Genomic DNA, 24,021 nt, shown 5'->3' on the forward strand with positions numbered 1-24,021 from the left:
ACCATAACTCGGTCCAGGGATTAGACAATATTTGTGTACACAAAAAAGCACAACCTTGACCAACGTCCCATACAAAGCACATGTACGCCCACAACATATCACACTCTAGCTCTGATACAACTGCGAATACCCGAGATCTATTTGAGAAGGAAACCTGCGATACAAGCCATGAAAACCAAGACAAAGCAACAAACCCTAACCCTAGAAGGCAAAGTAGAAGAAACATATTTGGGTGTAGGCATACTCGCCACCCAACCATGACAGCCGTGAGCGAGGCTCAAAATCTTGGCCGTCCCCACTGAGCAACAAGCTAGAGCGTCATGCCCTCATGAGTGCCCTGACATCGTCCTCATCTGGTGTCCTCTACCACCCGGGATGTCCCCCAAGGACGACGACCTCCTGTGCGATAGTGCTCCCGCTCTACGCGCTCTGCACTCCTGTGCTCCATCTGTTGTTGTGTGCCCAACTGGTACCCCTCCCCCCAATAAATAGGGAAGGAATGCCCAAAAGGCACATGCTATCAATAGCGGACCAAAAAGCACATGTCCGCCCACAACATATCACACTCTAGCTTGCCAATCTGCCTGCCCTTAGCGTGCGTCCCAAACCTGCAAAACAGTAACCAGCCATGGTTTTGGCTCACTGGCCACCCACAGGTTCCACTAGATCACATCCCCAAGCCTGGTACCTGTCTAGGGACATGTTTGCTCAAGTTTCGTCGCGAGAAACCTCTTGCAGACCTGTAAAAACAGCCAATAATGGCCCTTATAACAGTCGGCCAGCTCTTGTTGAGGTTCTGTTCACTCCATCCAAGCCCTGTTCTCAACAGAGTAGCACAAAAACAGTCCCAATAGCCATGCGCCAGCTTTTGGAAACAAATTTAACAGCCTGCAGCCCTGTAGATGCAGTCGGCCAGCCTTGTAGAGAGAGAGAGAGAGAGAGAGAGAGAGAGAGAGCAGCCAGCCAACCCTGGGACTCTTGCTCTTGGCATGTACTCCACTTGTAGCTCATGCAAATGAGTAAACTTGCTGTTTTTTCCTGTCCAAACAGCTCCTAACAGCCCACGTTTTTCAGATGAGTGCTCTACAAGTCAGGGCTTGCCCACTTTGGCCCTCTCACACCCAGAATTGCAACTCGTGGAGCTATTTGGGAGTGCCCGGGTGCCCTTCTCTCATAATTGGCCTTGGTTCATTACAAATAGTCTAGCTTGATGTGAACTCACCTATAAAATTATAAGTGTGTCCGCCCACACTTTAAGTGAATGTGAACCCTGCACCCAATAAACCTCAGTAGCATGAAATAATGAATAAATTGGGTTAAGTGTGCACACTTACCACCTGCAAAACACATAAGGAAACCATATGAGTCCCAAACAGGTGTGCACACGCGTATCCACGGGTTGTCCAGGCGTCCCCGGTGCCCGTGGACATTCACAGGCAAAATACCAAGCAATGTCCAGGCATCAAAAACAAGTCATCCATGCATGTGCAACTCACATACATATGCTGGTGCACAAACATAGTGGATGAAATCTCCCAACTTACATCTTGTACATCCAACTAGCCCGTTCGCAGGCGCCGTCCACCATAGTAGTAGGGGAACCCTGTTTCCCCCCCTTGGGAATGGTGGAACGCGTTCCCCCATGGCCTGAACGAAGGGAACGATGGAAACGGGATGAGGAACGTTGAGGTGGTGAAACGTACGTGGAACGTTGGTGGAACGGGAGATGGAACGCTGGGCTGCCGCTCCCCCACGTGGGAACGATGACGTGGATTTTTTTTAAAAAAATTAGAAGCCCGACACCCGTACGCCTTTCGCCCGTCGCTTTTCCGAAGTTCATGCCCGTACTGTAGTCGCCGTCGGTCGACCTGCAGCCTGCCCGACGTTAGTCACCTACAGCCTGCGCGTCACCTGTGGGCCGTGGTCGTCGCCGTGTAGGCTGTACTGCTGTCGCCTGCAGGCCTTGCCCGTACTGTTCTGCCTGCCCGTACTGTTCTGTACCAGTCACTACAGTCGCCCCAGCCTCCAGAGTCCAGGCCCCCAGCCCTTGCCGTGTACATACTACAGTGCTGAGTGTACACACTAGTGGCTACATTCTACTACAGTCTACATACTACATAGTACGAGTCCACAACAGACTACAGTAGTACACTCAAGTTCTCAACACTGTGCCTGGTACCAACCTGCAAGCAGCAACAGTGCAATCTGCCTGGGCCCGAGTGATCAAGACTCAAGTTCAACAGTTTACATCTTTAGAAGGCAAGGCAACAAGCTTTTCTCTTTCTTCTCTCTTTCTTTGTTTGAACTTTTGGTGTTTTAAAAATTACCTATGTCACAATCCGGATTGCACAGTCTCTCCCCATTAAACAAAAGAAAAAAAAAGGACTCATTTCTCTGTAATGGTTAACTTTGAAAGTCTATTCAACTTTTTGCCCGAATTTGCAAAAATCATGGCTTACTCGGGTTCAAAGCGATCGGCTTCGAATGCTACTTGGTGGGACGAGGTTGAAAGGCTAGAAAGGTATTCATCTAAGGGAGGTGCAACACGATGGAAATGCAAGCAATGTAACAAAGAGAAGTCTGGAGGAGCAAACCGTGTGAGAGCACATCTATGCCATGTAAACAATGAAAAAGCACAAGTGAACAAATGCCCAGGGACAACACCTGAAATGCGTAGAGAGCTTTTGGCAAAGTACCCAAGTGAAGAGGAGAAAGCATGTGCACGAAAGAAACCGGCAATTGATGCATCTTACTTCAGTAGACATGGGGAAGATGTACACTTGGGAGATGGACAACAGTATGGAGGACTTGGGAGCTTTGCATTTTCCCAAGATTCGCAGTCTATGGGTGCAAGTTCCGGCAAGCAGCAAACCTTGGGAGCAGCTTGGGATCCCCGCAAGAAAGAGAGGGTAGATGCAGTTGTTGCAAGGTTCTTTTATCATGATCATGTAGCATTCAATGTTGCCAGGTCTCCATATTTCATTGAAATGGTCCAGGAGATTGCACAGTATGGCCCAACATACAAGCCTCCTTCGTATGAGACACTACGCACCACCTTGTTGCAAAAGGAGAAAGCTGCAATTGAATGTGCTTTAGAGTCTGTGCATGAAAGTTGGGCAAAGAATGGTGTGTCACTTATTGCAGATGGTTGGAGTGACACTTGAAAAAGGTCCATTCATGGCATGGTTGCTTATTCTCGAGGAAGAATGCAATTCATTTCCTCACATGATGCTTCTGGGACTGGAAAAACTGCAGATCAGCTTGTGGAAGAGTGGGCCGAAGGTATTGAGAAAGTTGGACCAGAGAATGTTATTCAGTTCTTAGCTGATGGTGAGGCAACAAATAGAGCAGCTGGTCTTAAGCTTAAAGACAGGTATCCGCATATCACATTTAGTCCATGCTTTGCTCATTGTTTGAGCAACTTATTGAAGGATGTTGGCAGCTTGCCATGGGTTGATCCACACATTCAAAAAGGCAAGGAGATAATAAGCTTCATTCAAAACCATCAGTTTATTTTGAATGAATTCTGCAAGAGATCGCCCAAAAAGGATCTCTTGAAGTACTCAGAGACACGCTTTGGTTATAACTTTCTCATGATGAAGAGGTTATCCAAAGTGCAATTGCCTTTGAAGCAATTGGTTGTATGCAATGAGTGGATGGGATGGGCTCTTTCTCGGTCAAGAGCCGGCATAGAGGTTGCAAGAACCATACAAGACTTCACATTTTGGGATGAAGTCAACACTATCAATGCTATGATGAAGCCGATCATGCGCTTGATGCGGATTGCAGATGGACGGGAGCCATGCATTGGCAAGGTTTATGAGGGAGCTGACCGAATGATTGAGAAAATAGGGGAAATGGGCTTGTCTGATGAGAAATATGCAGAGGCTTGAGAATTACGTGAAGCACGATGGAATGGTTATCATTCTCCTATGCATGCTGCTGCGTATATCTTGGATCCCGAGTTCCAAGGATGTGGATAAGAGGCCGATGATGAGGTGATGGATGGTTGGGAGACAGTGCTTTCTAGGCAGGTTCGTGATGCAGATAAACGAAGGTTGGTGAAAGACCAACTTAGATTTTATTGCAGCAAGTTGGGAAGGTTTGGATTGGCTGATGCACAGAGAGAGAGGTTTAAGATAGGGGCTGCTTTATGGTGGGAGGATTATGGGGCTCGTACACCACAGCTTCAATCATTGGCAGTAAGGATCTTGTCTCAAGGTGCAAGCTCCTCTCCGATTGAGCAACTATGGAGTGTGTTCGGCCATGTTGCATCCAAGAAGAGGAACAAATTTGGGACAAAACAAGTCAATGACTTGATTTTTGTAAGTGCTAATTTGTGCTTGCTTGGTGATATGGCTTCTCCCAAACCAGAGAAGTTTATATTGCTTGATGAGGAGTCCTCGGATGATGAGGAGACACATGGACTTGCAGATCTTGGTCAGGATGGGATTGAAGATTTGGATGCTGTAGATGTTGGTCTTGATGATATGGCTTTCTTGGATGACATAGATGATAGTCGAGGCTTGGACTTTGGACTTGGATTGTTTCTTTTATCTAGGTTGTGCCATGTGGGCCACATTTTGTGCTTTTTGTCACTTATGTCATGGATGATGTGGGCTAATTTATTTTGACTTGTGGGATCTATTCAGTGTTAGTATCTAGCCATGCAAATTGTGGTGCACTAGACTTTAGTGTGTCTCTGATTTGGTTATATAAATGAGCATTGTATGTTAAGATTTATCGTCATTTCTAGGAATTAGTGTTTCCGTTCCCCCTCGTTCCCGTTCCCCCTTTTTCCCGTTCCCGTTCCCCTGGTGGTGCTTTCGTTCCGTTCCCGTTCCCATTCTGTTGCTACTATGCCGTCCACACAAGACCAAAAAGTACTCACCAGGGTAACCACCCTTCCATGAGTCCAGAGTCACTCACCAGGGTTACCACCCTTCCATGAGTTCATAAATCATGCCAGGAACTCACACCAGGATACCAATCCTTCCATGGAGCCCTTCCACGTGTATTCAATCATGACATCATTCCAGACGTCTGCTAGAGAAGTGGTGACATCCTTAGCAGAGTTTATTTTTCCCGAGCTTGTGTTCTTTGCAGTATTTGCAGAACAAGGAGGGTGCTTTGTCCTTGCGGTGTGATCCTTTCACATGGATCATTTTTTAATTGCTGATTCTTGGAATCTGGTTCTACTTCTGGAACAGTCTTCTGCTATCTGTGATGCTTTTGAGGACTTCGTTATCACTACAGTTTATATTCCTGTTTCGCTTCCTCATTGTGAGGAGTCTATCTCTACATCTCTTTGTGATGCTTCTGAGGATGTCCCTTCCCTTGCTAGTTCTGCAGGTTTGTTGTTTTGGAGGATGGTTTTTTGGACCTAGTGGGATGCTTTGGATCTGTGGTTACTAACCGTGCCTGGGGCACAGTGGTACTTTTAGATTTTTTTGGATTTGAATCACAATCAGGTTGGGCTTATATCAGTCTGACGATATCTTTTTTCAGAGGGGGATGTGGAGTCCTTTTATCTTGTGATGCCCATCTTAGTGGTGTGTACTTATGTACAGCATTGGGCAACTCATGTTATGGAGTTTGAGTAGATGGACCCCATCTTTTCTACAGAGTCTTTACATCTTGCGATGACGACCTTTTCAGAGGATGCTTTTGTACAGCATTTGGCTACTCTTGGTGCAGAGTTGGAGCAGATTGACTCTTTCTTTTGAGGGTTCTAGTGAGGAGCAACTTGCTTCTCCCAAGATTGGTTATATACAGGATTTGATCTTGGTTGGTTTTATGAGGTTTTTCATACCTTCTCCAGGCTGGATACACGACATTCGACGTCGGGGAGTGTTTTTACACTTGGGTTTGGAATGGAGCAGCACGTCGTAGCCTATATGGTTGTTTTCTTCCAAAGGAGCGGTGTACCTGGCAGCTTGTTCTATTGCTTTTGTAGCTGAGTTGTTGAGGAGATTCCTTGTGGAGCTTTCTTGGTACCTGTTTCTGCAGTCTTTCATCTTTGATCGAGGACGGCGTCTCTAGCTTCTTGGAGTTTGCTGAGCATTCGGTGCTGAGAGGGGCTGTTAGACATCATCCCCTACTTGCTAGCTTCCTATTTGGTGTCCTATTTTAGCCTCTAGGGCTGACCATGTTAGTCTGAGGGGCTGGTCACCCCTCACATATTTTCCCATATTTTTTCCCATTTTATGGAGTCTTGGGTATTTTCCCAGTCGTGTAGGTATTTTAGCTCCAGTCGGCTGCCTTCATGTAGAGGTATATATAGCCGGTATGCCTCCCTGATATTTCACTGCTTAGCATTGCTTGTCTAGCTTGTATAGCTGCAGTCCCTCACTTACGAGGTTCTTCCCTCTTGCTTGGGACATGTATTCCTTTTGGTGATGATATTGAGAGCAGGTTCTCACCTGTGTTTCCTCTCTCTCTCTCTCTCTCTCTCTCTCTCTCTCTCTCTCTCTCCTGTGTTTCCACTTTCCCTTCTTCTGCTGCACATTCTATCAAGAGAGAGAGAGAGAGAGAGAGAGAGAGAGAGAGAGAGAGAGAGGGAGAGTTTTGCAACATTTTCCTTGTCACTGAAACCAGGTAGCTCGACAAATGAAGAACGAGGAATGTTTCTACTACCCACATAACATAGATTTTCGTGGGCGGGCATATCCTATGCATCCCCATTTGAACCACCTTGGCTCTGACATGTGTCGAGGATTGTTAGAGTTTGCAGAAGGTCGTTCTTTAAGGCGCACAGGACTTCGTTGGTTGAAGATTCATTTGGCAAACGTGTATGGAAATGGTGTGGACAAGCTTTCTTTTGATGGTCGCATTGCCTTTGTGGAAGAGAATATGGATAACATTTTAGACTCGGCTAGGAGGCCTCTAGAGGGTGGTCGATGGTGGCTTGCAGCAGAAGATCCTTTTCAATGTCTGGCCACTTGCATGGAAGTGTCGAGTGCAATGTCATCTTCAAACCCGGAAAAGTTCATCTCACACTTGCCAGTGCACCAGGTTGCCCTTTCTTTTGAATTTTCTATAAACTGTTTTGGCTAGCTGCAGACATTTGTTTCAGGTGGGTTGCAACTTGCACAACCCCCCACTCCTCTGCAATTCTTTCTATGTTGTATCGGATTGTTACTCTTCTTGGGGAAGGCAGAGGGTTCATAACTTCATTGTCAAGTGGGCAAAGCTTTGTGAATTTCAGGCTCCTCTTGCATATAGTTGTTATCTTGAGAATATATTTTTGTGTGTAAAAATTACTGTTATAGGATGGCTCTTGCAATGTGTTACCTTGAGAATATATTTTCATACGTTTTGGTGTGTAACAATGTGTTTACTGCCACAGGATGGCTCTTGCAATGGCTTGCAACATTATGCTGCACTTGGAAGGGACGTTGTGAGTAAACAAAGCTATTTTTTGATGGTCTTTCCAACCTTGTTTGGAGGTTTTGCTGTGGCATGTCCAGCTATGATTCCTTGAGTCAAGATTGTTTCCTGTTTTTCTCTTTCCAGCTAGGAGCAGAATCAGTTAATCTGACTGCTCAAGAGAAACCTGCTGATGTGTACACCGATATTGCTGTCCGGTAAGAGTGTCCACTGTAAACTGCTGCCAGACTTCCATTAAGATTTGTCTTTCCATGTTGCGTTTGGTGCTGATGTGTTATTTGCATTTGATAGCTCATACCTACTCTTTCTGCTTGGTCTAAGATGGGCAATGATGTGCATCAATTGGAATCCTTCATGTGTCCACAGAATACATCAGTGATCCTGATCTTTTTTTTTTGGTGGGAGGGGGGGGCCGCGGGGGGCCGTGGGGGGCCGGGGCCGGGGGGTGGGCGGGGGGTTGAGGAAAGTGGGGCTCACACTTTTACACTTTTTTTTTTCCCAAAATGGCCATGGCATGAGGGCCAATATCACATCATGAAGGCTTCATCACACAGCCCACACCCAACCCTTCCATCTTCATTATCTCAAGCCCATTTAAGAGGCCTCAGGCATGAAGCCTTCATACCCACAATGGTCATAGCCATGGCCATTTTGGAAAAAAGAAAGGGGCTCTCACTAGTGCAGACAAGAAGGGGGCTCTGTAAGCCCCCTTTTTTTTTCCAAAATGGTCATGGTATATAGTACACATGAGGTGAGTCAATATTGCGGAGACGTGCTTTACTCCAGTGTTCACCATAACAGGAGAATAAGCGTATTCAAGGAGAAGTTTGGTTCTACAAAGAGAATCATCATGTATAAGAACAAGAGATGTGTGGCATAGTTGCATGCAATGGGAACATATGATGTCTCTGCAACGGAAACGGCTTGATGAAACCAGGAAATGGAAACCACCAGGAAACGGCATGCCTCGAACATTTTATAGTAGATGTAAATAGAAATGATGAAAATTGAGAGAAATAGAGAAGAAACTTGAGAAAGATCATAATCAAAGAGAGATAAGAAAGAAAATTGGGAAAAATTATGGGAAAATTCTCAAGTGGGATCAGGAAACGGGGAACGGAAATGAAATGGCTCTTTTAAGAAACGGAGTTTCCACAACTTTTGTCTAGGAAATGGCTGTTTCTTCCCATTACTATGATGTGTGGCACTTCATAGGCATAGGGAGAAACTCTTGAAAAAGCATTCTGTGCATGAGCAGACAGCACCCAGCTACTCCTTACTTCTTTCTTTCTAGGCAATTGTTAATGTGGATAGATTGAAGGAGCCAAATGACACCAGCCCACAGGGTCGCCCCAATCAGATCTCGGATTGAGGGCATCTCGGAGACTTGCAGTATTCTGCAGCCCCAGGATTCATGAAGCCACATCTGCATCTCAAAGGAGATCACAAATAAACAAAAGGAGACACCGACCACCAGCTCGCCTGAGGGAAAAAAAACCAAAAAAAGAAATTGCCATGGCTATGGCTTTAAGTGGGCTTCATGCTTTATCTGAAGCTTCCTACGCTCCCTTGTGAGATCCATTTCTCAGCGTCTCTGTATGCAACCAATGTGATGAAACACGGAGCTGCCTTATAGAAATCCTCAATGCAATCCCTTGGCATTTCAATATACCTTTCCTCTGTTAGCGTGGATTCTGTATAGACTCATTGTGGATGAGAGCATGCCACATTGAATCCAAGTCCTATGGATGTAAAGCTGCCAAAGGTCATATCTGATAACTGTTTAGCTCTTGTTTGATTAAATGGTCGCTTGTGATTATGAATATTGGAAAGGCGGCAATGCATCCATAAAAAGCCCATGGGTTGTCATCCATAAAGAGTCCATGGGTCCATACATACCATTATTCTGTTACCATGGGCAGCTAATTGCACAGACGAGGACAAGGGTCATCATCCATGGTAGCCTTTCTCAGCTCTCCAATCTCTCTCCTATGTGATGAATCCGTTGAATGTATGTAACCAACTGAAATGATGCATTGCATTGGGTAAAGAGGGCTCACTGCAGATAAGGCGTGAGCGTACCATTTTCTGTAGTTATGTATGCCATAACACCCCTCAGGGGTTTACAGCCTAAACTAACTGCCCTTTAATTTTTTTTATACTAATGTTATATCCCTACTCTTAAGATGGTGAGATCTAGGGCTAATCAGAGCGGTTGCGCATCTGGTTGGTGAAGGAATGGACACTTGCAATTGAGGTTGCACTTGTCCTGATGCTCTCCCAATATTAAGACTATTGAGACTATTGATGGCTTGCTGGAATTATAATGTGTAAGTATTCGAATTTTGTGACCACTTCAATTTCTAGTTCAAGATACTTGATATGTTGCATCCCCGTGGGCTGTGCGCATTTGGCTAGCATCATTTTTGTTTTTTCCACATTCACTGATAACTCAATATTTTGGCAAAACTGTTTGAAGATCATCAGGGCTATGAGCAAAAAACACCATATTGTCTGTGTACAGCAGTAAGAGAAGTGTATGTTGTCCAAAGTAGGGTCCATTTATGTATTCTTCCCTTGCAGAATGCATGATCAATGTGTCTAGCTTATCAATGCAAACCCTAACAGAGTTGTGGAAAGGGGCAACCTTGTTCTATTCCAATGTTGCTAATAAAATGGGTTGACAGCCCTTCCGGTGTTTTCAGTTGTATTTTACTTTCTGATAATGGCACGTAACTGTGGCTTTATAAACATGCTGCTTTCTATGCTATCCCATAAGCTTTTTTGAGGTACTGGCAGCCCTTTCAACTTTCTCCATAATCACTTTCATAGGCCTTCTTCCCTTGCAGAATTCATGATCAGGGTTTCTAGCTCATCAATGCAAAACCCAAGGAGAGGGGGCAACCATGTTTTACTCTAATGTTACTAAGTTAAGGGTTGGACAGCCCTTATGGTGTTTTCAGTTTATGTCTTTCTGATAAAACGTCACATACTTGTGGCTTTATAGGCCTGTTGCTTTCTATTCTATTTCATACGCTTTTTGAGGTAGTATGTCAAAGACTTTCTTAAAGTCAACAAAGCAACAAAGCAGCCCTTCTCCAATTAGTCAACTTTCTTCCATAAATACTCTCATAATCCCAATGTGATCTGTAGTGCTGTGAGAAAGAGTCAAAAGCCTGCATGCTCCTGAGCTCTCTTGTTCCTAGTTTCTGCCCAGTTGCAGCTCCGAAACTGGTGGTAGAGAGTCCAGCGATTCTTGATCCAATTAGTAAACTGGTTGTGATCACCCCCTTTAAATATGGACTTGACCCAATTTGTCGCCAATCTGGTGCAAAGCCCTCTATGATTGCATGGTTGAATTTGGCTCACAGTCACATTGGGGTTGCATTCCAGCCCATTTCAATACTTTAGAGCTCAGCTGGAGTGTGTCCATGTTTGGGGCTTATAAGTCGAGGCATAGTTATAAGTTATAGGGTTACTACCTAAAGATAGCATTGAGGCGAGTTATAGAGCCCAATGGCCTATATAAGTATAACCCAGGCTAAGTTGTTATTATGATCATTGAGTTTGACCCATAGCACATGGCCCATCGGGAGTGCTCACCGCGATAACACTCGTAGGGTGTGGCCTGGTGGTATGGGACACCAAGTCTTACTATGGGGGAGCTCTGCTGAGGATGTAGCGAGGATGGCCTCCAGGTCGGGGGTGAGTCCGGAGTGACTATGGTTGGGAGGTGAGCCTAAAGCCTCCTTCCTATGTGGTTCCGTGTTGCATGTTTCTTGGGCAAGGTCGTGTGTCCTTACACTATTGGGAGGTGAGCCTTAAGCCTCACTCCTATGTGGTTCTGTGTTGCATGATTTCTTGGGCAAGGTCGTGTGTATACCTTACAGTGGTATCAGAGCTTTGGAAATCGGGTGTAGGAGATTCTAGGTGTCAATGTGTGTCATGGAAAGAGGAAAAATCACTCCATTGCTAAGAGAACCTCGGACTTCTGATCTTGATCGGGTATGGCCAGCCAAGGCGGTTAAGTCAGCCCAAGCCAGCCCTTCTGGCTAGGCCCGATACCGGCCAAAGAGCTACTGCTGTTGCTGTGCGCTCAGGTGTCAGCTCGTCATGGTGCTTAGAGGTGGCCTAAGCTGCTTAGGCAGTTGGCACTCAGGGCTGCAGCAGAGGGCGCACAGGCCAGCAGTGCGTGGACAGGAGGTGGCCGTGGGCCAGCATGCACAGTAGATCTGTATGCGCAGGGGGTGAGGCGATCGCAGGCAGGGGTGGGTTCGCACAGAAGAGGCGGAGGGGCTTGCGCAGAAGTGGGTGACCCTCCAAGGGGCTGGGGTGGGGTGCTGCGTAGGTGCACTCTGAGAAAAAAAGGGCGGCACGACATTTTTAAAGAAAAAAGCATGATTCAGGTGTCCCCAACCCCACCCCAAAAAAAGCAGGGGTAAGGCTTAAAAAAATCTACGAGTTTTTTTTTTTGGGGATAAAAAGCCTGATGCTCGCTTTTCCTTCATAAAAAACGAGCTGCAGCAGTTTTTTGCTCTTTTTCCTATCTCCTCCAGCAGGTGCTCTCGTGAGGAGGTGCGTCACACAATTTTCCGTTTTCCCTCTCTGTACCGACGACCTTTGCTTTGCCATGACCCTTCCCATCGACCCTAATTATCTTTTGTTTAATCTTTCACTTCTTTTGCCATGGTGGATCAAACCAATCCTACACTCCTATCCCGACGTCCACGGCATCGGCTTCAATGGAAACAACTCAGGTTCCTTTGGATCCGGATATGACTATATCCTTCATTGTCAGAGGGCATCAACAGTGGATGGAGAATAGTTTTAATGCTCTCAACTCACGTCTCATAGCATAGGGACGGCCCACGGGGCTGAGCTGAGGTATCCTGTGGTGAACCTTGTGGGGTCCACTATGCCAATATCTTTTGCTTGGGCCGGGAAGAAGTTGGCTGGCAAGAGATAGAGAGAATAAAGTAGATAAGGGCACATAGTATATCAGAGAGAAGTGTGGGCAGCAGGAGGCAGTGGGCGGGAGGGTGTCGTGTGAAGAGAAGTGCGGGAGAATATTGCTTGAAGAGAAGCGGGGGAAAGAAAGTAAAGAAAGAAAATTATATCAACGTCTTTAAAAAGACCACTAGGGTCTATGAGACAAAAATATGTTACAAAGTATCCATGGGTACAATGATCCTGGTCTATAACATTAATGAAAAAGAACCTAAAACTAACATCATCAGTTGCATACAAGTAAGTAGTGGCTAACTAAGGTATGGCCTGTTCGACTTGAGATATTGAGGCTTATGGGGTGGTGGCATTCTGGAGAGTGGAGACCCAGCCTCCTCAACAACTATGAAGAGATCCTCAATATCCATCTCTTCTGGGTGTTGGAATGGATTCTTGCCCTCCGCTTCTCATGCTACCATGTGGCAGTCTGTTATCTCACATAGTGGATTGGGGTCAAATTAACCCCTCTATATAGGGCAAAATGGCCTTGGTCTCCCCTCATCCCCCACCTTTATTGGTGGTCTCATGGGATGTTCGGGTGGGGGGCACCCGACTGGTTGATGGCGGTCTTCTGCGTGCTGTGCCTTTGCTCGTGTGGTGCTCCGCAATCGCGCTCTTTCATGGTATCAGAGCCTCGTCGGCTCCTACTCGGCCTCGAGCGTGCCTTCATGATTTGCATTTTTTGTCATTGAAGCTATAGGGTGATGCACCCTCGAGTTGTGAAGAACGCCCAAGTGTTGGATTGGTCAAAGATTGAGGATAAGAAAACTCACAAGGCTTAAGATTAGGGTTTTGGTTGGATTTCATGCTTGCTCAAGCAAGATCCTGATCAAGAGGATTAAGCATGATGAATGAAGATGAGTGATTAGGGTTAAACACATGATTAATCAAGAGCTCAACATAATGACAATGTAGAGATTGGAGAAAGACTCGTAAATATTCATTGGATGGTAGCCTATTTATAGGCTTGGTAGAAAAGTAATTAAAAAGTAATTAAGAAATAATCACATCCACCTAATCTAAAAGTTGTCTCAAAAAGGGCACCCATTGCCTAGAATGGAGTGCAACCTAAGATCCCTTCCACACAAACTATGGTTGTCGTGGAGGTGTGGTCATATCCATAAACCTTATGCCAGTTAAGGCCTTAAGACCATAGAACCATATCCCCAATGTCACATGATATTTTGGTGTATTTTTTCAGTAGGATACCAAGTTTTACCATGAACCCGTGGTGTTATTCGGATAGCCACTAGGAGTGGCAGGTGGTAGGCAATCTTGTTGGGTGTTGACTTAACCCAAGACGGGATGCCAAGTTAGGTAGACTTGTGGTAATGGTCATACTCTAGGATGCTGAGCCGAGGTTTTTTTGGGTGGCTTTGACATCCAGTCAAATATGGATTGGGGTGTGAACATGGTGGTATCTTTCATGTCCACACTCCAAACATCTGTGAATGATGTCCCCTCTATCCCCATCATGCCACAAAGTTGTAGTCCATCCTCTTTGGGAGAGCCTCCCATGTTACTTGTATTAGGGTAGTAACAATTGTAGCACACACACACACACACACACACGTTGTGAAGCAGTCATGAGGGAAAGATGGCACACATCTTGTGATGAGATTCGGCATAAGCCAAGCAACCAAAGACGCACATATGATCCACTGATGGCTTTCTATCATGCCAAGCTTCGTAAGGAGTGATAGTCTGCAAGGCTTTTGTTGGACACATGTTAAGCACATATGCTGCACATACAACAGCTTCCATCCAAAGCCTGTGAGGCGAATTCTGGCCTTTAACCATACATCATGCCATCTCCATAAGAGATCTATTCTCTCTTTCCAATACACCATTCTGCTGAGGTGTATATGGCACGGTACAATGGTGTTGAATGCTCCCCTTAGACAAGTATACATTAAATTCGTTGGACATGTACTCCCCTCCTCTATATGTACGTAGAGTTTGCACTTTGCACCCTGACATATTTTCAGCCATGTGCTGAAAGTGCTTGAAACACACAAACACCTTTGACTTTTGCTTCATAGCATAGACCCAGCTGAATCTGGAAAGATTATCAATGAATGTAACAAAATAGAGGCATCCTCCAATAGATGGTGTCCTCATCAAACCACATACATTACTATGTATAAGCTGTAATATTTGGACAGCCCTTGCGGTACCATCCGATGCATTTTGCCCAATATGCAACCTCGACATACATGTTTGACGGGTGTTGCAAGTGGAGGCAAAGCGGAAACCATATTATGCCTTTGAAGGCGAAGTAGACTACCAAAGTTGTCATGCTGGATGTGGTAGTAATTGCAAGTGCGTTATGTGGGCTCTCATATACATCAAGCTTGTAAAAATCATGACATAAAGTCTCAGAGGCAACAATATGATCTCCATCACTGCAATCATATCTGTCATCTATAAGGACGGACCCAATAATGGCTGGAACTGATAGGAGATTCTTTTTGATTCATGGCAAATACAATGCATTGGAGAGCGTGATCATCCAACCATTGGCAGCTGTGAGCACAATCTTCACAACTCCTTTGATTGGTTAAAACGAGTTGTTGGCACATGTAACAATACTTCCCTTGGGTCCATCTTCCAATGAAGTAAACAAGTGGCGCTGTGGCGTAATGTGCTTGCTAGTACCACTGTCAAAATACCACTTGTAACCAAAGACCATAGGCCCCTGGCAACTAGCAAGTGCCTCATCATGTATGTCCACAATCGGTAATTTGTCCCATCGAGTTTGTACAAACTGCAATTGTCCAAGCACGCTGCTAATGCAATGTCCACTAAATGCAACTAATAAGGCAACATTATCTGCCTTTGTGAACATATCCGCAACATTATCTTGTGTAGAGCGGTAAGATAATGTGATCTCCCTTGCATGTATCCTCTCCTTGATATGATGATAATGAATCTTGATGTGCTAAGTGTGTGCATGAAACACTGGGTCTTGTGCCACGGCTATAGCACTCTGACTGTCAGTGAGTATTGTAGTGGGTGTCTGTTGACATTCACGAAGATCAACCATTAATCTCCTCAGCCATGCACAATCTACTGTGGCTGTAAAGGCTGCCTTGTACTCAGGCTCACAAGTGGATTTGGCAACAGTGGGTTGTTTTTTGCTCGACCATGATATGCATGAATTCCCCAAAAAGAAACAATTCCCATTGGTGGATTGTCATGTGTCATAATCACCAGCCTAATCTTAATCACTGTAAGCATGTAATTGCAAGCTGCCTCCCTTGGGATATACCAACACAATATCCAGGGTGGCTTGAAGATAACGGAAGGTTCACTTCATTGCTTGCCAATGCTTTGTACCTGGGCTGTGCATAAATTTGCTACATTGGGAAACACCAAAGTGAATATCCGGGCGTGTGTTGCATAAGTATATGGGGCAGCCTACTGCTTCGCTGCAAACATTTATATCAAAAGGCTCTCCAACATCATACATGCTCAATTTGAGCCCTGGTAAAGATGGGCTTACAATCCTGAAACCCAAACTTATGCAACAACTTCTGAATGTAGTTTGATTGCTGCACATATATCCCAACATCTGTGTGCACAAATTGTATGTTCCAATAGTAATACACCATCCCCAAATCTGTCATCTCAAATGAGGTTTGCAATTCAGCTTTGAAGGCTGAAATCTTTTCTTCATCATTCCCAGTTAACAACATGTCATCCACATATAGAATGAGCATGATCAAAGTGCCATGATCCTCTTTCACGTGGAGGATGCTCTCTGTTGGACGATTCGAAAATCCTTGGATGGTCAAATAAGTATGTATCTTCTTATACCAAGCTCGGGGAGCTTGTGTGAGACCATAGAATGTTTTTCGAAGCTTGCATTGGCCATATCCTCTGAAGATTTCTCCTTCCCAGCCTGAAGAACCTCCTACCGAAGAGCCTAGAGTTTGTTTATGCGCTCTCGCATCGTCGACGACTTTGCAGGATTCATCACTTGCATCTGCACTTCCAAGGAAATCCGCTTCATCAGTGATACCTTGTTATATAGGGAAGCACCGAATCCCTCGGGCCAGCGTCATGTGTTTGATATGATTAATCACATGGTGTGTGCAATTAAGGAAGTTGAAAGAATGCACACGGGCATTGACACGATCCAATAACTGTGCCTGAGTCTCTTGTTCTTTCCTAGTAAAGGGTAAATGCTCCCCATCCTCCAACTCTAGCCGTGGAACACCAACCACAATGAAATCAGGCAAGTCATAAGACTCCAAGTGAAACCGGCCTCTGGTAGAAATCAAAGTGCGGTAGACTAGCAGTCACCCAATCCAATTGTAGTCCAACCAATAAAACAAATAAATAGGAGCTAGAGTGCTCCAACACATGAAAGAGAACGACACCTGTTGGCCCCAAAGCTTGGTGCCCCTTTCGGTATTTCTTTATTCAATTTCAATAGAAAAGCTTAAATGATTACAACATGGCCATTCATGGCTCGTATGTTTGCATGTCCAATTTGCCAATCCTCTGGACCTCTTAGCATAGAGGTTAAACACAGCTTTGTGTCCCAAGAACACCACACTGTTATCTCCTCTAATATGCTAAGTCAGTGCATCCATGAGGCCTTGAATATGCATCTGACTGAACCATGCACACAGCCACAAACTCAGCCATGAAAACAGTCCACAAACTCTTCCAAATCAGTCCACAATCTTGCCTTGTTTCCACCCTGTGAACTGTCAAACCCTTCCTCTCACAAAGGGACAGAGAAACAACTCCGAGACAGTCACGATCCAGTGAAAAGAGAGACTCGATTATACACTACCTACTCTGAAAACATGCAAATACATCAGATTTTACTTTCTTGGGATACACCCAAGAAACTGTGGAGTGGTCATCAATAAATTTTACAAAGTATACATGATTCCCAATCAATGGTGTCCGCATAGGGCCACACACATCGCTGTGCACAAGAGGGGGCTTATAAGTGGAGGCATAGTAATTATAAGTTATATGGTTATTAGCTACTAATGATACACTGGAGCCCAATGGCCTATATAAGTATAACTTTGGCTCACTTGTTATTATGATCAGTCTGACTCATAGCGCATGACCCATCGAGAGTGCTCGCTGTGATGACACGTGTAGGGTGTGGCGTGGTGGTATGGGACGCGAGGTCTTGCTGTGGGGGAGTTCTGTCCATTGTCTCTAGCTTGGGGGTGAGTCCGGAGTGACTTTATGGTTGGGAGTTGAGCAAGAAGCCTCGGTTCAGTGTTGCATGATTTCTTGGGCATACCCTATAGACCTTACAGCTTTGATCCTGAGGTCATATAGTAACATGGCATATTGCCATTCACCTAGAGTGGAAAATCCCTTATGGTGTCTTGCCTTTGTCTAAAACTTGTCACTAAAATTGTTTGGGGTTGAAGAGAAAGTAAGAAAGAAAGATAGCATTGATGTGTACTAAAGACCTAATGGATCTATGAGAGAGGGAGGGATAGTTTTTTGAGTACATAGTATTTCAGGGAGAGTTTTTTGAGTACATTGTATCTCAAAACCGATGTTATAAGTCTGTTCTTGTCTTCTCTGTAGGTTATCTTAAAACTTGGTAGCAAGTATTTTTGGCAAGCACGTGACTTTACTCAAGGTTTTATGTTGTTTAGTTCTTGCAAACGTGGTTTAAATAACTAGTTTGTGCATAAGGATTCTTGATGACTAGCTTCAGAAAAAGAATTATGGGGTGATTAAATGATGTAAACTGGCAGGGTTAAGGGATCGCTTGAAAAGGATTTTCTGAATGAAACCTCAAGTGCACTGGCCAGGGTGTTGCATTCACAGGTGGGTTTTCCTGTGATTAGCATTGGAGGCAGTACCGACCTAATGTGCCAATAAGGTTTTAAGAACTCTGATGCTTTTTTTCAAGGTTGATAGGAAGCTTGTGAAGCAGACTGTCATGACCTCAGTTTATGGAGTTACATATATTGGGGCACGTGATCAAATTATGAACAGGCTACAAGAAAGGCACACCATGGTAGATGATAATCAGGCTTTTAATGTTTCCTGCTATGCTGCCAAGGTTCGTAAGCTTTTGGCCGCACTTGGCTCAAGATTATTGACCACTTCATAGCATTTCGGAAGTAATTTTGGAGATTGTGTGCATGTGTAAACATGCAGACAACATTAGCAGCTCTTGGTGAGATGTTTAAAGCGGCAAGGGTCATCATGGGTTGGCTGGGTGATTGTGCCAAGGTCATTGGTCTCCATCCATTCTCCACTCATGCAAATATTAAGATGAGCAAATTATTACGTCAACTCGGTTAATTAAGCACAGTTTCTTTGCATGAACAGGTAATTGCATCTCATAATCAGCCAGTGAAGTGGAAAACACCCTTGGGTCTCCCAGTTGTGCAGCCCTATAGGAAGCCCCACAAAATCATGGTATTTTTTCTGCTCACTCACCCATTTTCTCGTACAGGTTTGATATACAATGAAATAATTGAATGCTAATGGGAACACTGTTTTGCAGGTTAAAACGTCCCTTCAAAATCTCACTTTAATTCATTCAAACGACACGAGGGTATGGAGTCTGTTAGAGTAGTTTTGAGTCTATTTCCTTTACTGATTGAGGTTCAATCCATAAAGTGGTCTATGGCCTGAACTCCGTGCGGGATCTCTGTGTGATGAGACATGTGTAACATTATTGATTTTGAAGCTAATCAATCTAGAGGGGGCCTTTATTAGGGAGTTCACAAGAAGCCAAAGCTAATGGAATCCTAACTTCATGTTGGTGGGAAGAAGATGAATCAATGCCATTTTTATGCCTTGTGAATAGTAGTGCTAGTTCAGCCAGCATCTTGATTTTTAAGTTTAGTTGCTGATGCTGAGGTCTTCTGGGCTTTCGTGCCCATGAATGCGTTTAGTGTTGTCATTACTTACGAGAATAGTATCACCTTCCTTGGAGGCCAACAAGGCTGCCCTGTACTCAGCCTCACAAGTAGATGTGGCAACAGTGGGTTGTGAATGTCCCAAAAAGAAACAATTCGGCGGTCATGACAGCTTGGCTCATCGGTTTATGCCTTGCAGCTTGTATACACAAGACGGAAGCAGATGATGACGCTGGCTCTAATACCATATTAGCGGCAAAGCACATGCAATGATATTAAGCTATGGGGGATGGAAGATTGCCATGATGTGTAGAGAGAGAGAGACACAGATTTGCATGACTCAATGATGCTGTTGATTCATTCATCCAAGCTTACACCAAGTACATGCTTTTTAGGCACATCACATTAATGGGGCAATGACACATGGCTAGGTCTATGACATCACTGGTTTTCACATTCTCACACAAAACAGCTATAAGAGGTTATTCACACACACTTGCACACATTCACCTTTAAGAGGTGTTCACACACATGGACTCTGATTTCCCTCCAGGCATCCAACCCATTTCTACACCCGACCAGCTAAAAAAAGTGGCCCCGTCCACCCACCCAAGTCCAAAAAAAAAACACCTGGGAGTCTGTCATTCTGAAGGGGGACTGACCATCTGAAAAGGAGCTTTCCCTTGAAGAGCTTATCCCATGTTGATTTTTGCTTGGAAACATAAAATTTCAGCAAGCAGGTTTGATTTGCCCATTGGTTTGAGGATCATAGGTGAAAAGAAATTTTGCATACTATCCATAATGGAAGAGAACTTGCCAAAAAGAGACGCGTAGTCCTAGTTCCTGACAATAGACTGGGGCAGATGTCCTTGGCTCTCGATACCGAAATTCGAAGAGGACAGGGCAATACTCTCATCTCATCAATGGTGATCCTTATGGTATGAGGCGTGTCTATAGAGGTATCTAGTACATGTACACACTCCTTGTCAATCACATGTGCTGCATCGAGATGATAATTGCAACCTTGATCTCCAAATTTTGCGTGTAATCGTCATCGAAAGCCTGGCTATGCTTATGGGGGAAGAAAGAGCTTTAAAGCAGTGATAATAGTTTGAAGGTGAGAAGGATGTGAGAGATGAGGTTGACCTGCTCCAATGGAACCACTTTGAAGGTGTGTTTTTGCGGGATACAAAGAGTGCATTCGCAAATTAGCAGCGATTCTACCTTAGGGGTAGCTTGAACCTTTCCACGAAGGTGTCCTGAATAATGTCCTTTGAAGCATCCACTTTGACCAAGATGGAGACTATATGCCAGGAGAAGGTGCCCTTGGCACAGCAGTGTGTCATGCCAGCCCAAAGCAACGAAGATACAGCAAGACTTAATTATCTAGATAACATTGGTTGTGCTAGAAGGGGTGAGAACTAGGGAGTTGGGATTATGGGGCCAGTTGGGTGGTGGGTGCTGGTAGTGAGCTTCTTTTTGGCCTTCTCATGAAGCCTCACTGGATCCTTCTGTACCTAGGTGGAGTCACAAGAGAAACTTTTCCTGCTGCGATCTGTTGCTTGGTGAGAGATGCAATCCAGGCTCCTTAACTAGAATAGGTCTTGGCTGTCTGTTCTTGCCATCTTGGTTCTGCTGGCTGTCCCCCCTTTGCTTGGAGGCCTTCAGTCCCTTAATTGCAGTTCCTCAAGAATTGTGATCCCTTAACTGCAGAAGCACTTCCCCAAGAGTTGTAAAGAAGCATTAAAACAGCTAATGGACTCCTGTTTTCTGATATTGTATATTTTTAGGTGGAAATAGTCAACAAACGAATCTCAATTTTTGCCACCTATTGCTTTTGTCCGTTCAGGTTCTGGTGAAAAGGCAGAGAACGGCTTTCCCACCAAATTTTGTTCACTCACTGGATAGCACGCACATGATGATGACTGCCATTGCTTGCAAAAAGGCAGGACTTACATTTGCAGGTAGGCGGTCTGCTGCAATAACTTCCGTAACACCATGCAACTGCTCTTTGTGATTATTTGACTCTGGAGGTATGCTTGCAGGTGTTCATGATTCTTTTTGGACGCATGCTGGAGAAGTGGATAAGATGAATGTAATTTTACGGGACAAGTTCGTGGAGTTGTATAACCAACCCATTCTAGAAAATGTAAGGGTTTCTAAAATGTGTTCTGAGTTTTTTTTTCAACTGGCCTTTGGCGCAAGATCCTCCTATAGTTACCATCAGTAGACAGCCACAGCCGCCCGTAGGTGCACCAAGGGGGGTTCTGAACCCAGGACCTCTTGGTCCAAGGCAAACACCTTCACCACTTGAGCTATCACCTCATTGGCATATTTTGAGCTTTCTTGTGTGGCATACTGCTGCTTTCTGCTGGTGTTTCATTTTGCAAGGCTTGCTTTGAGGATCACTGGTGCATTGCTTTGAGGATCACCGGTGCACGAGTCATGCATGTGTGCATTTGTTGGTCTGTGCATGTGCGTGCACATGCATATATTTTTTGAGCGTAGGTTTACATTTGTAAGATAAACATGGTAATTGTACTGAAAACAAAATGAAAATGCAGTACTTTTTAACACTGTCACGCATAACCGGTTATAGGTACAACAGTCTCAAACAAAATAAACTAAATTATTTTTGAGCATTCTCTATCATTCTTGTCTTTCCGTATAAGTGACTACCAATCGAGGAGAATTTGTTTTAAAACAAATTTTTTGACATGGAGTTGCTGACATCCTTGTTGGGTGGATTTTTTTAAACAGTTGCTGAAGAATTTCCAAGAGTGTTTTCCTGATGTCAAGTTCCCTCCTGTTCCAGATCGAGGTGACTTCGATCTGCAGGAAGTGCTGCACGCACCCTATTTTTTCAATTAGTTGTGAGGATGAGTGCAAAATAGTGAGAGTTTAGTATGTAAATCAAGGCCCTCAGCATTTTTTCTAAAAGAAAAGTTCTTCGCTTAATCTTCAAGCGCAATGTATATTTTCTGGGGCTGAGGCTCTGAGAGGCATTTTTTTTTGACTTGTCTGGGAAACAAAGGGCGAAGGAAATAAAAGAAAGCCAGGAAGCTCTTGAAATGCTAGTGTGAAAATGTTTCCTCCTATCATTCAGTATGATGTGAATAGTTAGCGGACACGGGATCCTGCTTCTTAATACAGAGAACAAGTGACCACATCTCAAAAGATTCTTCAATAAGGAATAATAAAAGAAGAGTCTCTTAGTTAGGGGCCTGACTTAGTCTCAATCCAAGCGTTAATTGAATGGTCATGCCTACATGTGTCATCTGACTCCCTCGGTGTACATTTTCTAGTCTCTGGAAAGAAAGAAGGGTGTTTGATTAGAATTTGGTGTGCATGTGTGGGGGTGTTGGGTTGGTGTCTTTCTGCGGGCATGTATTCTTTTGCAAGTGTCTCTCCACCCCAATGCTCATCGGAGGCCACTGATCAATGATCCTCATGGTTGATGGTTCTCTGTTGAGGACCAAACACCTTTGTGAATAAACAATGATAGTGCCCTAAATCTGAGCAACGGAGTAAAGCACGATCTTCTGTCTCCACCTCCTATGTCATACATATCTGCAGCTGGCTATGTTTTTCTTGTGAGATCCACCTCGCGGCCTTTCTGGACATGGAGCTGAGCTGTCCGTAGAAATTCTCAAAGCATGTGATAGCTTGTATGAGGAGGGCCCTCCTCTTTCAGCATGATTAAGTGGCATTTAGATAAACTACTCCATATTTTAGGTTGAATCAAGTGGAAGTAACGCTGCCAAAGCATGTTCTTATCAAAGCTTGCGAATTACCACGGTCTTATGAAAGCTTGTGATTGTGTGTCTTGAAAAGGGGATCATGCAATCATAGTGAGTGAGATGTCATCTATTTGGTATATCAACACATAGTGTTACCCTTGGCTGCTACATGCATTGATGAAGATATGGCTAACCTATTGAAAATCATGCGTGTTGCGAACTGTAGATAAGATGAGATAACGTGGGATAGAGAGTTTATTGCGGAAAAGGCTTGAGAGCATCTTTATTTTCGGTCTTGCTACAGAACTCCACTCTTTTTGAGGTGGTTTTTGTGATAAGGGAATACAAATAAGTGTACTAGGTAAAAGTGGGCTTGAAAGCCCTTTTTTAAAAGTGGGCCACTGATTTGACTGCTCTAGCTATTTGTGATGTGGCACTTTATGTCCCAAAAGTAGGTTACAAATGGAACTCCCAAGTGTGTACGCTCTCAATGCCTCTGATAGTTCTCCATTGAACATGAAAGCTCATTGTACAAGTAACCATGGCTAGTATGGAAGGCGGTCTTTGCCATTCCTAAACTTATGTAAGGCATTGAAATGATGTTGGATCTCCTTTTGCAAGGGTGACAACAGTATGCCATCTTAGCAAACCAACATATAGATCACAATCTTTGCTACTGTAGATGGAGCTCTTTAAGAAAATGAACGAAGTTGACCAATATGTCTATGAAGATTCCAAATAGTGTAGGGAAAGGTTAATATCCTTATTTCATCTTGATGCTATTATGAATCTCTTGTCAAGGTCCTCAATTGCACACTTCATGTGTGCCTTGCTTATATCGTGTAAGGGTGGCCTAGAAACCACCGAGAAAGAAAGAAAATTGTATTAATGACCTTGAAAGGCCAAAATGACCTATGAGACCAAAAGGTTACATCATATCTATGAGGTACAGTACAAAATAGGAATAAAGAAAGACAACAAAAATCTAAAACTATAAGAATCTGATCTAGGTACATGAGCAG

At 44.3% G+C, this 24,021-nt stretch overlaps 1 protein-coding gene across 1 annotated transcript in view; it reads left to right on the plus strand.

Moving 5' to 3' along the window:
- The window catches only part of LOC147605277 (DNA-directed RNA polymerase 1B, mitochondrial-like), a 78,042-nt gene extending 55,544 nt beyond the window's left edge, over positions 1-22,498 (plus strand). Inside the window, exons 10-20 of the mRNA XM_086794305.1 lie at positions 6,598-7,014; positions 7,349-7,399; positions 7,516-7,586; positions 18,141-18,213; positions 18,299-18,451; positions 18,550-18,624; positions 18,724-18,813; positions 18,902-18,952; positions 21,109-21,223; positions 21,305-21,408; positions 22,020-22,498. Coding sequence (XP_086650431.1) covers positions 6,598-7,014; positions 7,349-7,399; positions 7,516-7,586; positions 18,141-18,213; positions 18,299-18,451; positions 18,550-18,624; positions 18,724-18,813; positions 18,902-18,952; positions 21,109-21,223; positions 21,305-21,408; positions 22,020-22,130 — 1,311 coding nt within the window. The 3' untranslated portion in view covers positions 22,131-22,498. The remainder of the gene's footprint in view (positions 1-6,597; positions 7,015-7,348; positions 7,400-7,515; positions 7,587-18,140; positions 18,214-18,298; positions 18,452-18,549; positions 18,625-18,723; positions 18,814-18,901; positions 18,953-21,108; positions 21,224-21,304; positions 21,409-22,019) is intronic.
- The last annotated feature ends 1,523 nt before the right edge of the window (positions 22,499-24,021 follow it).

This window comes from Cibotium barometz, chromosome 60, assembly GCF_041138505.1.
Source record: "Cibotium barometz isolate CiBa-2024 chromosome 60, ASM4113850v1, whole genome shotgun sequence".
NCBI classification, from domain to species: Eukaryota; Viridiplantae; Streptophyta; class Polypodiopsida; order Cyatheales; family Cibotiaceae; genus Cibotium; species Cibotium barometz.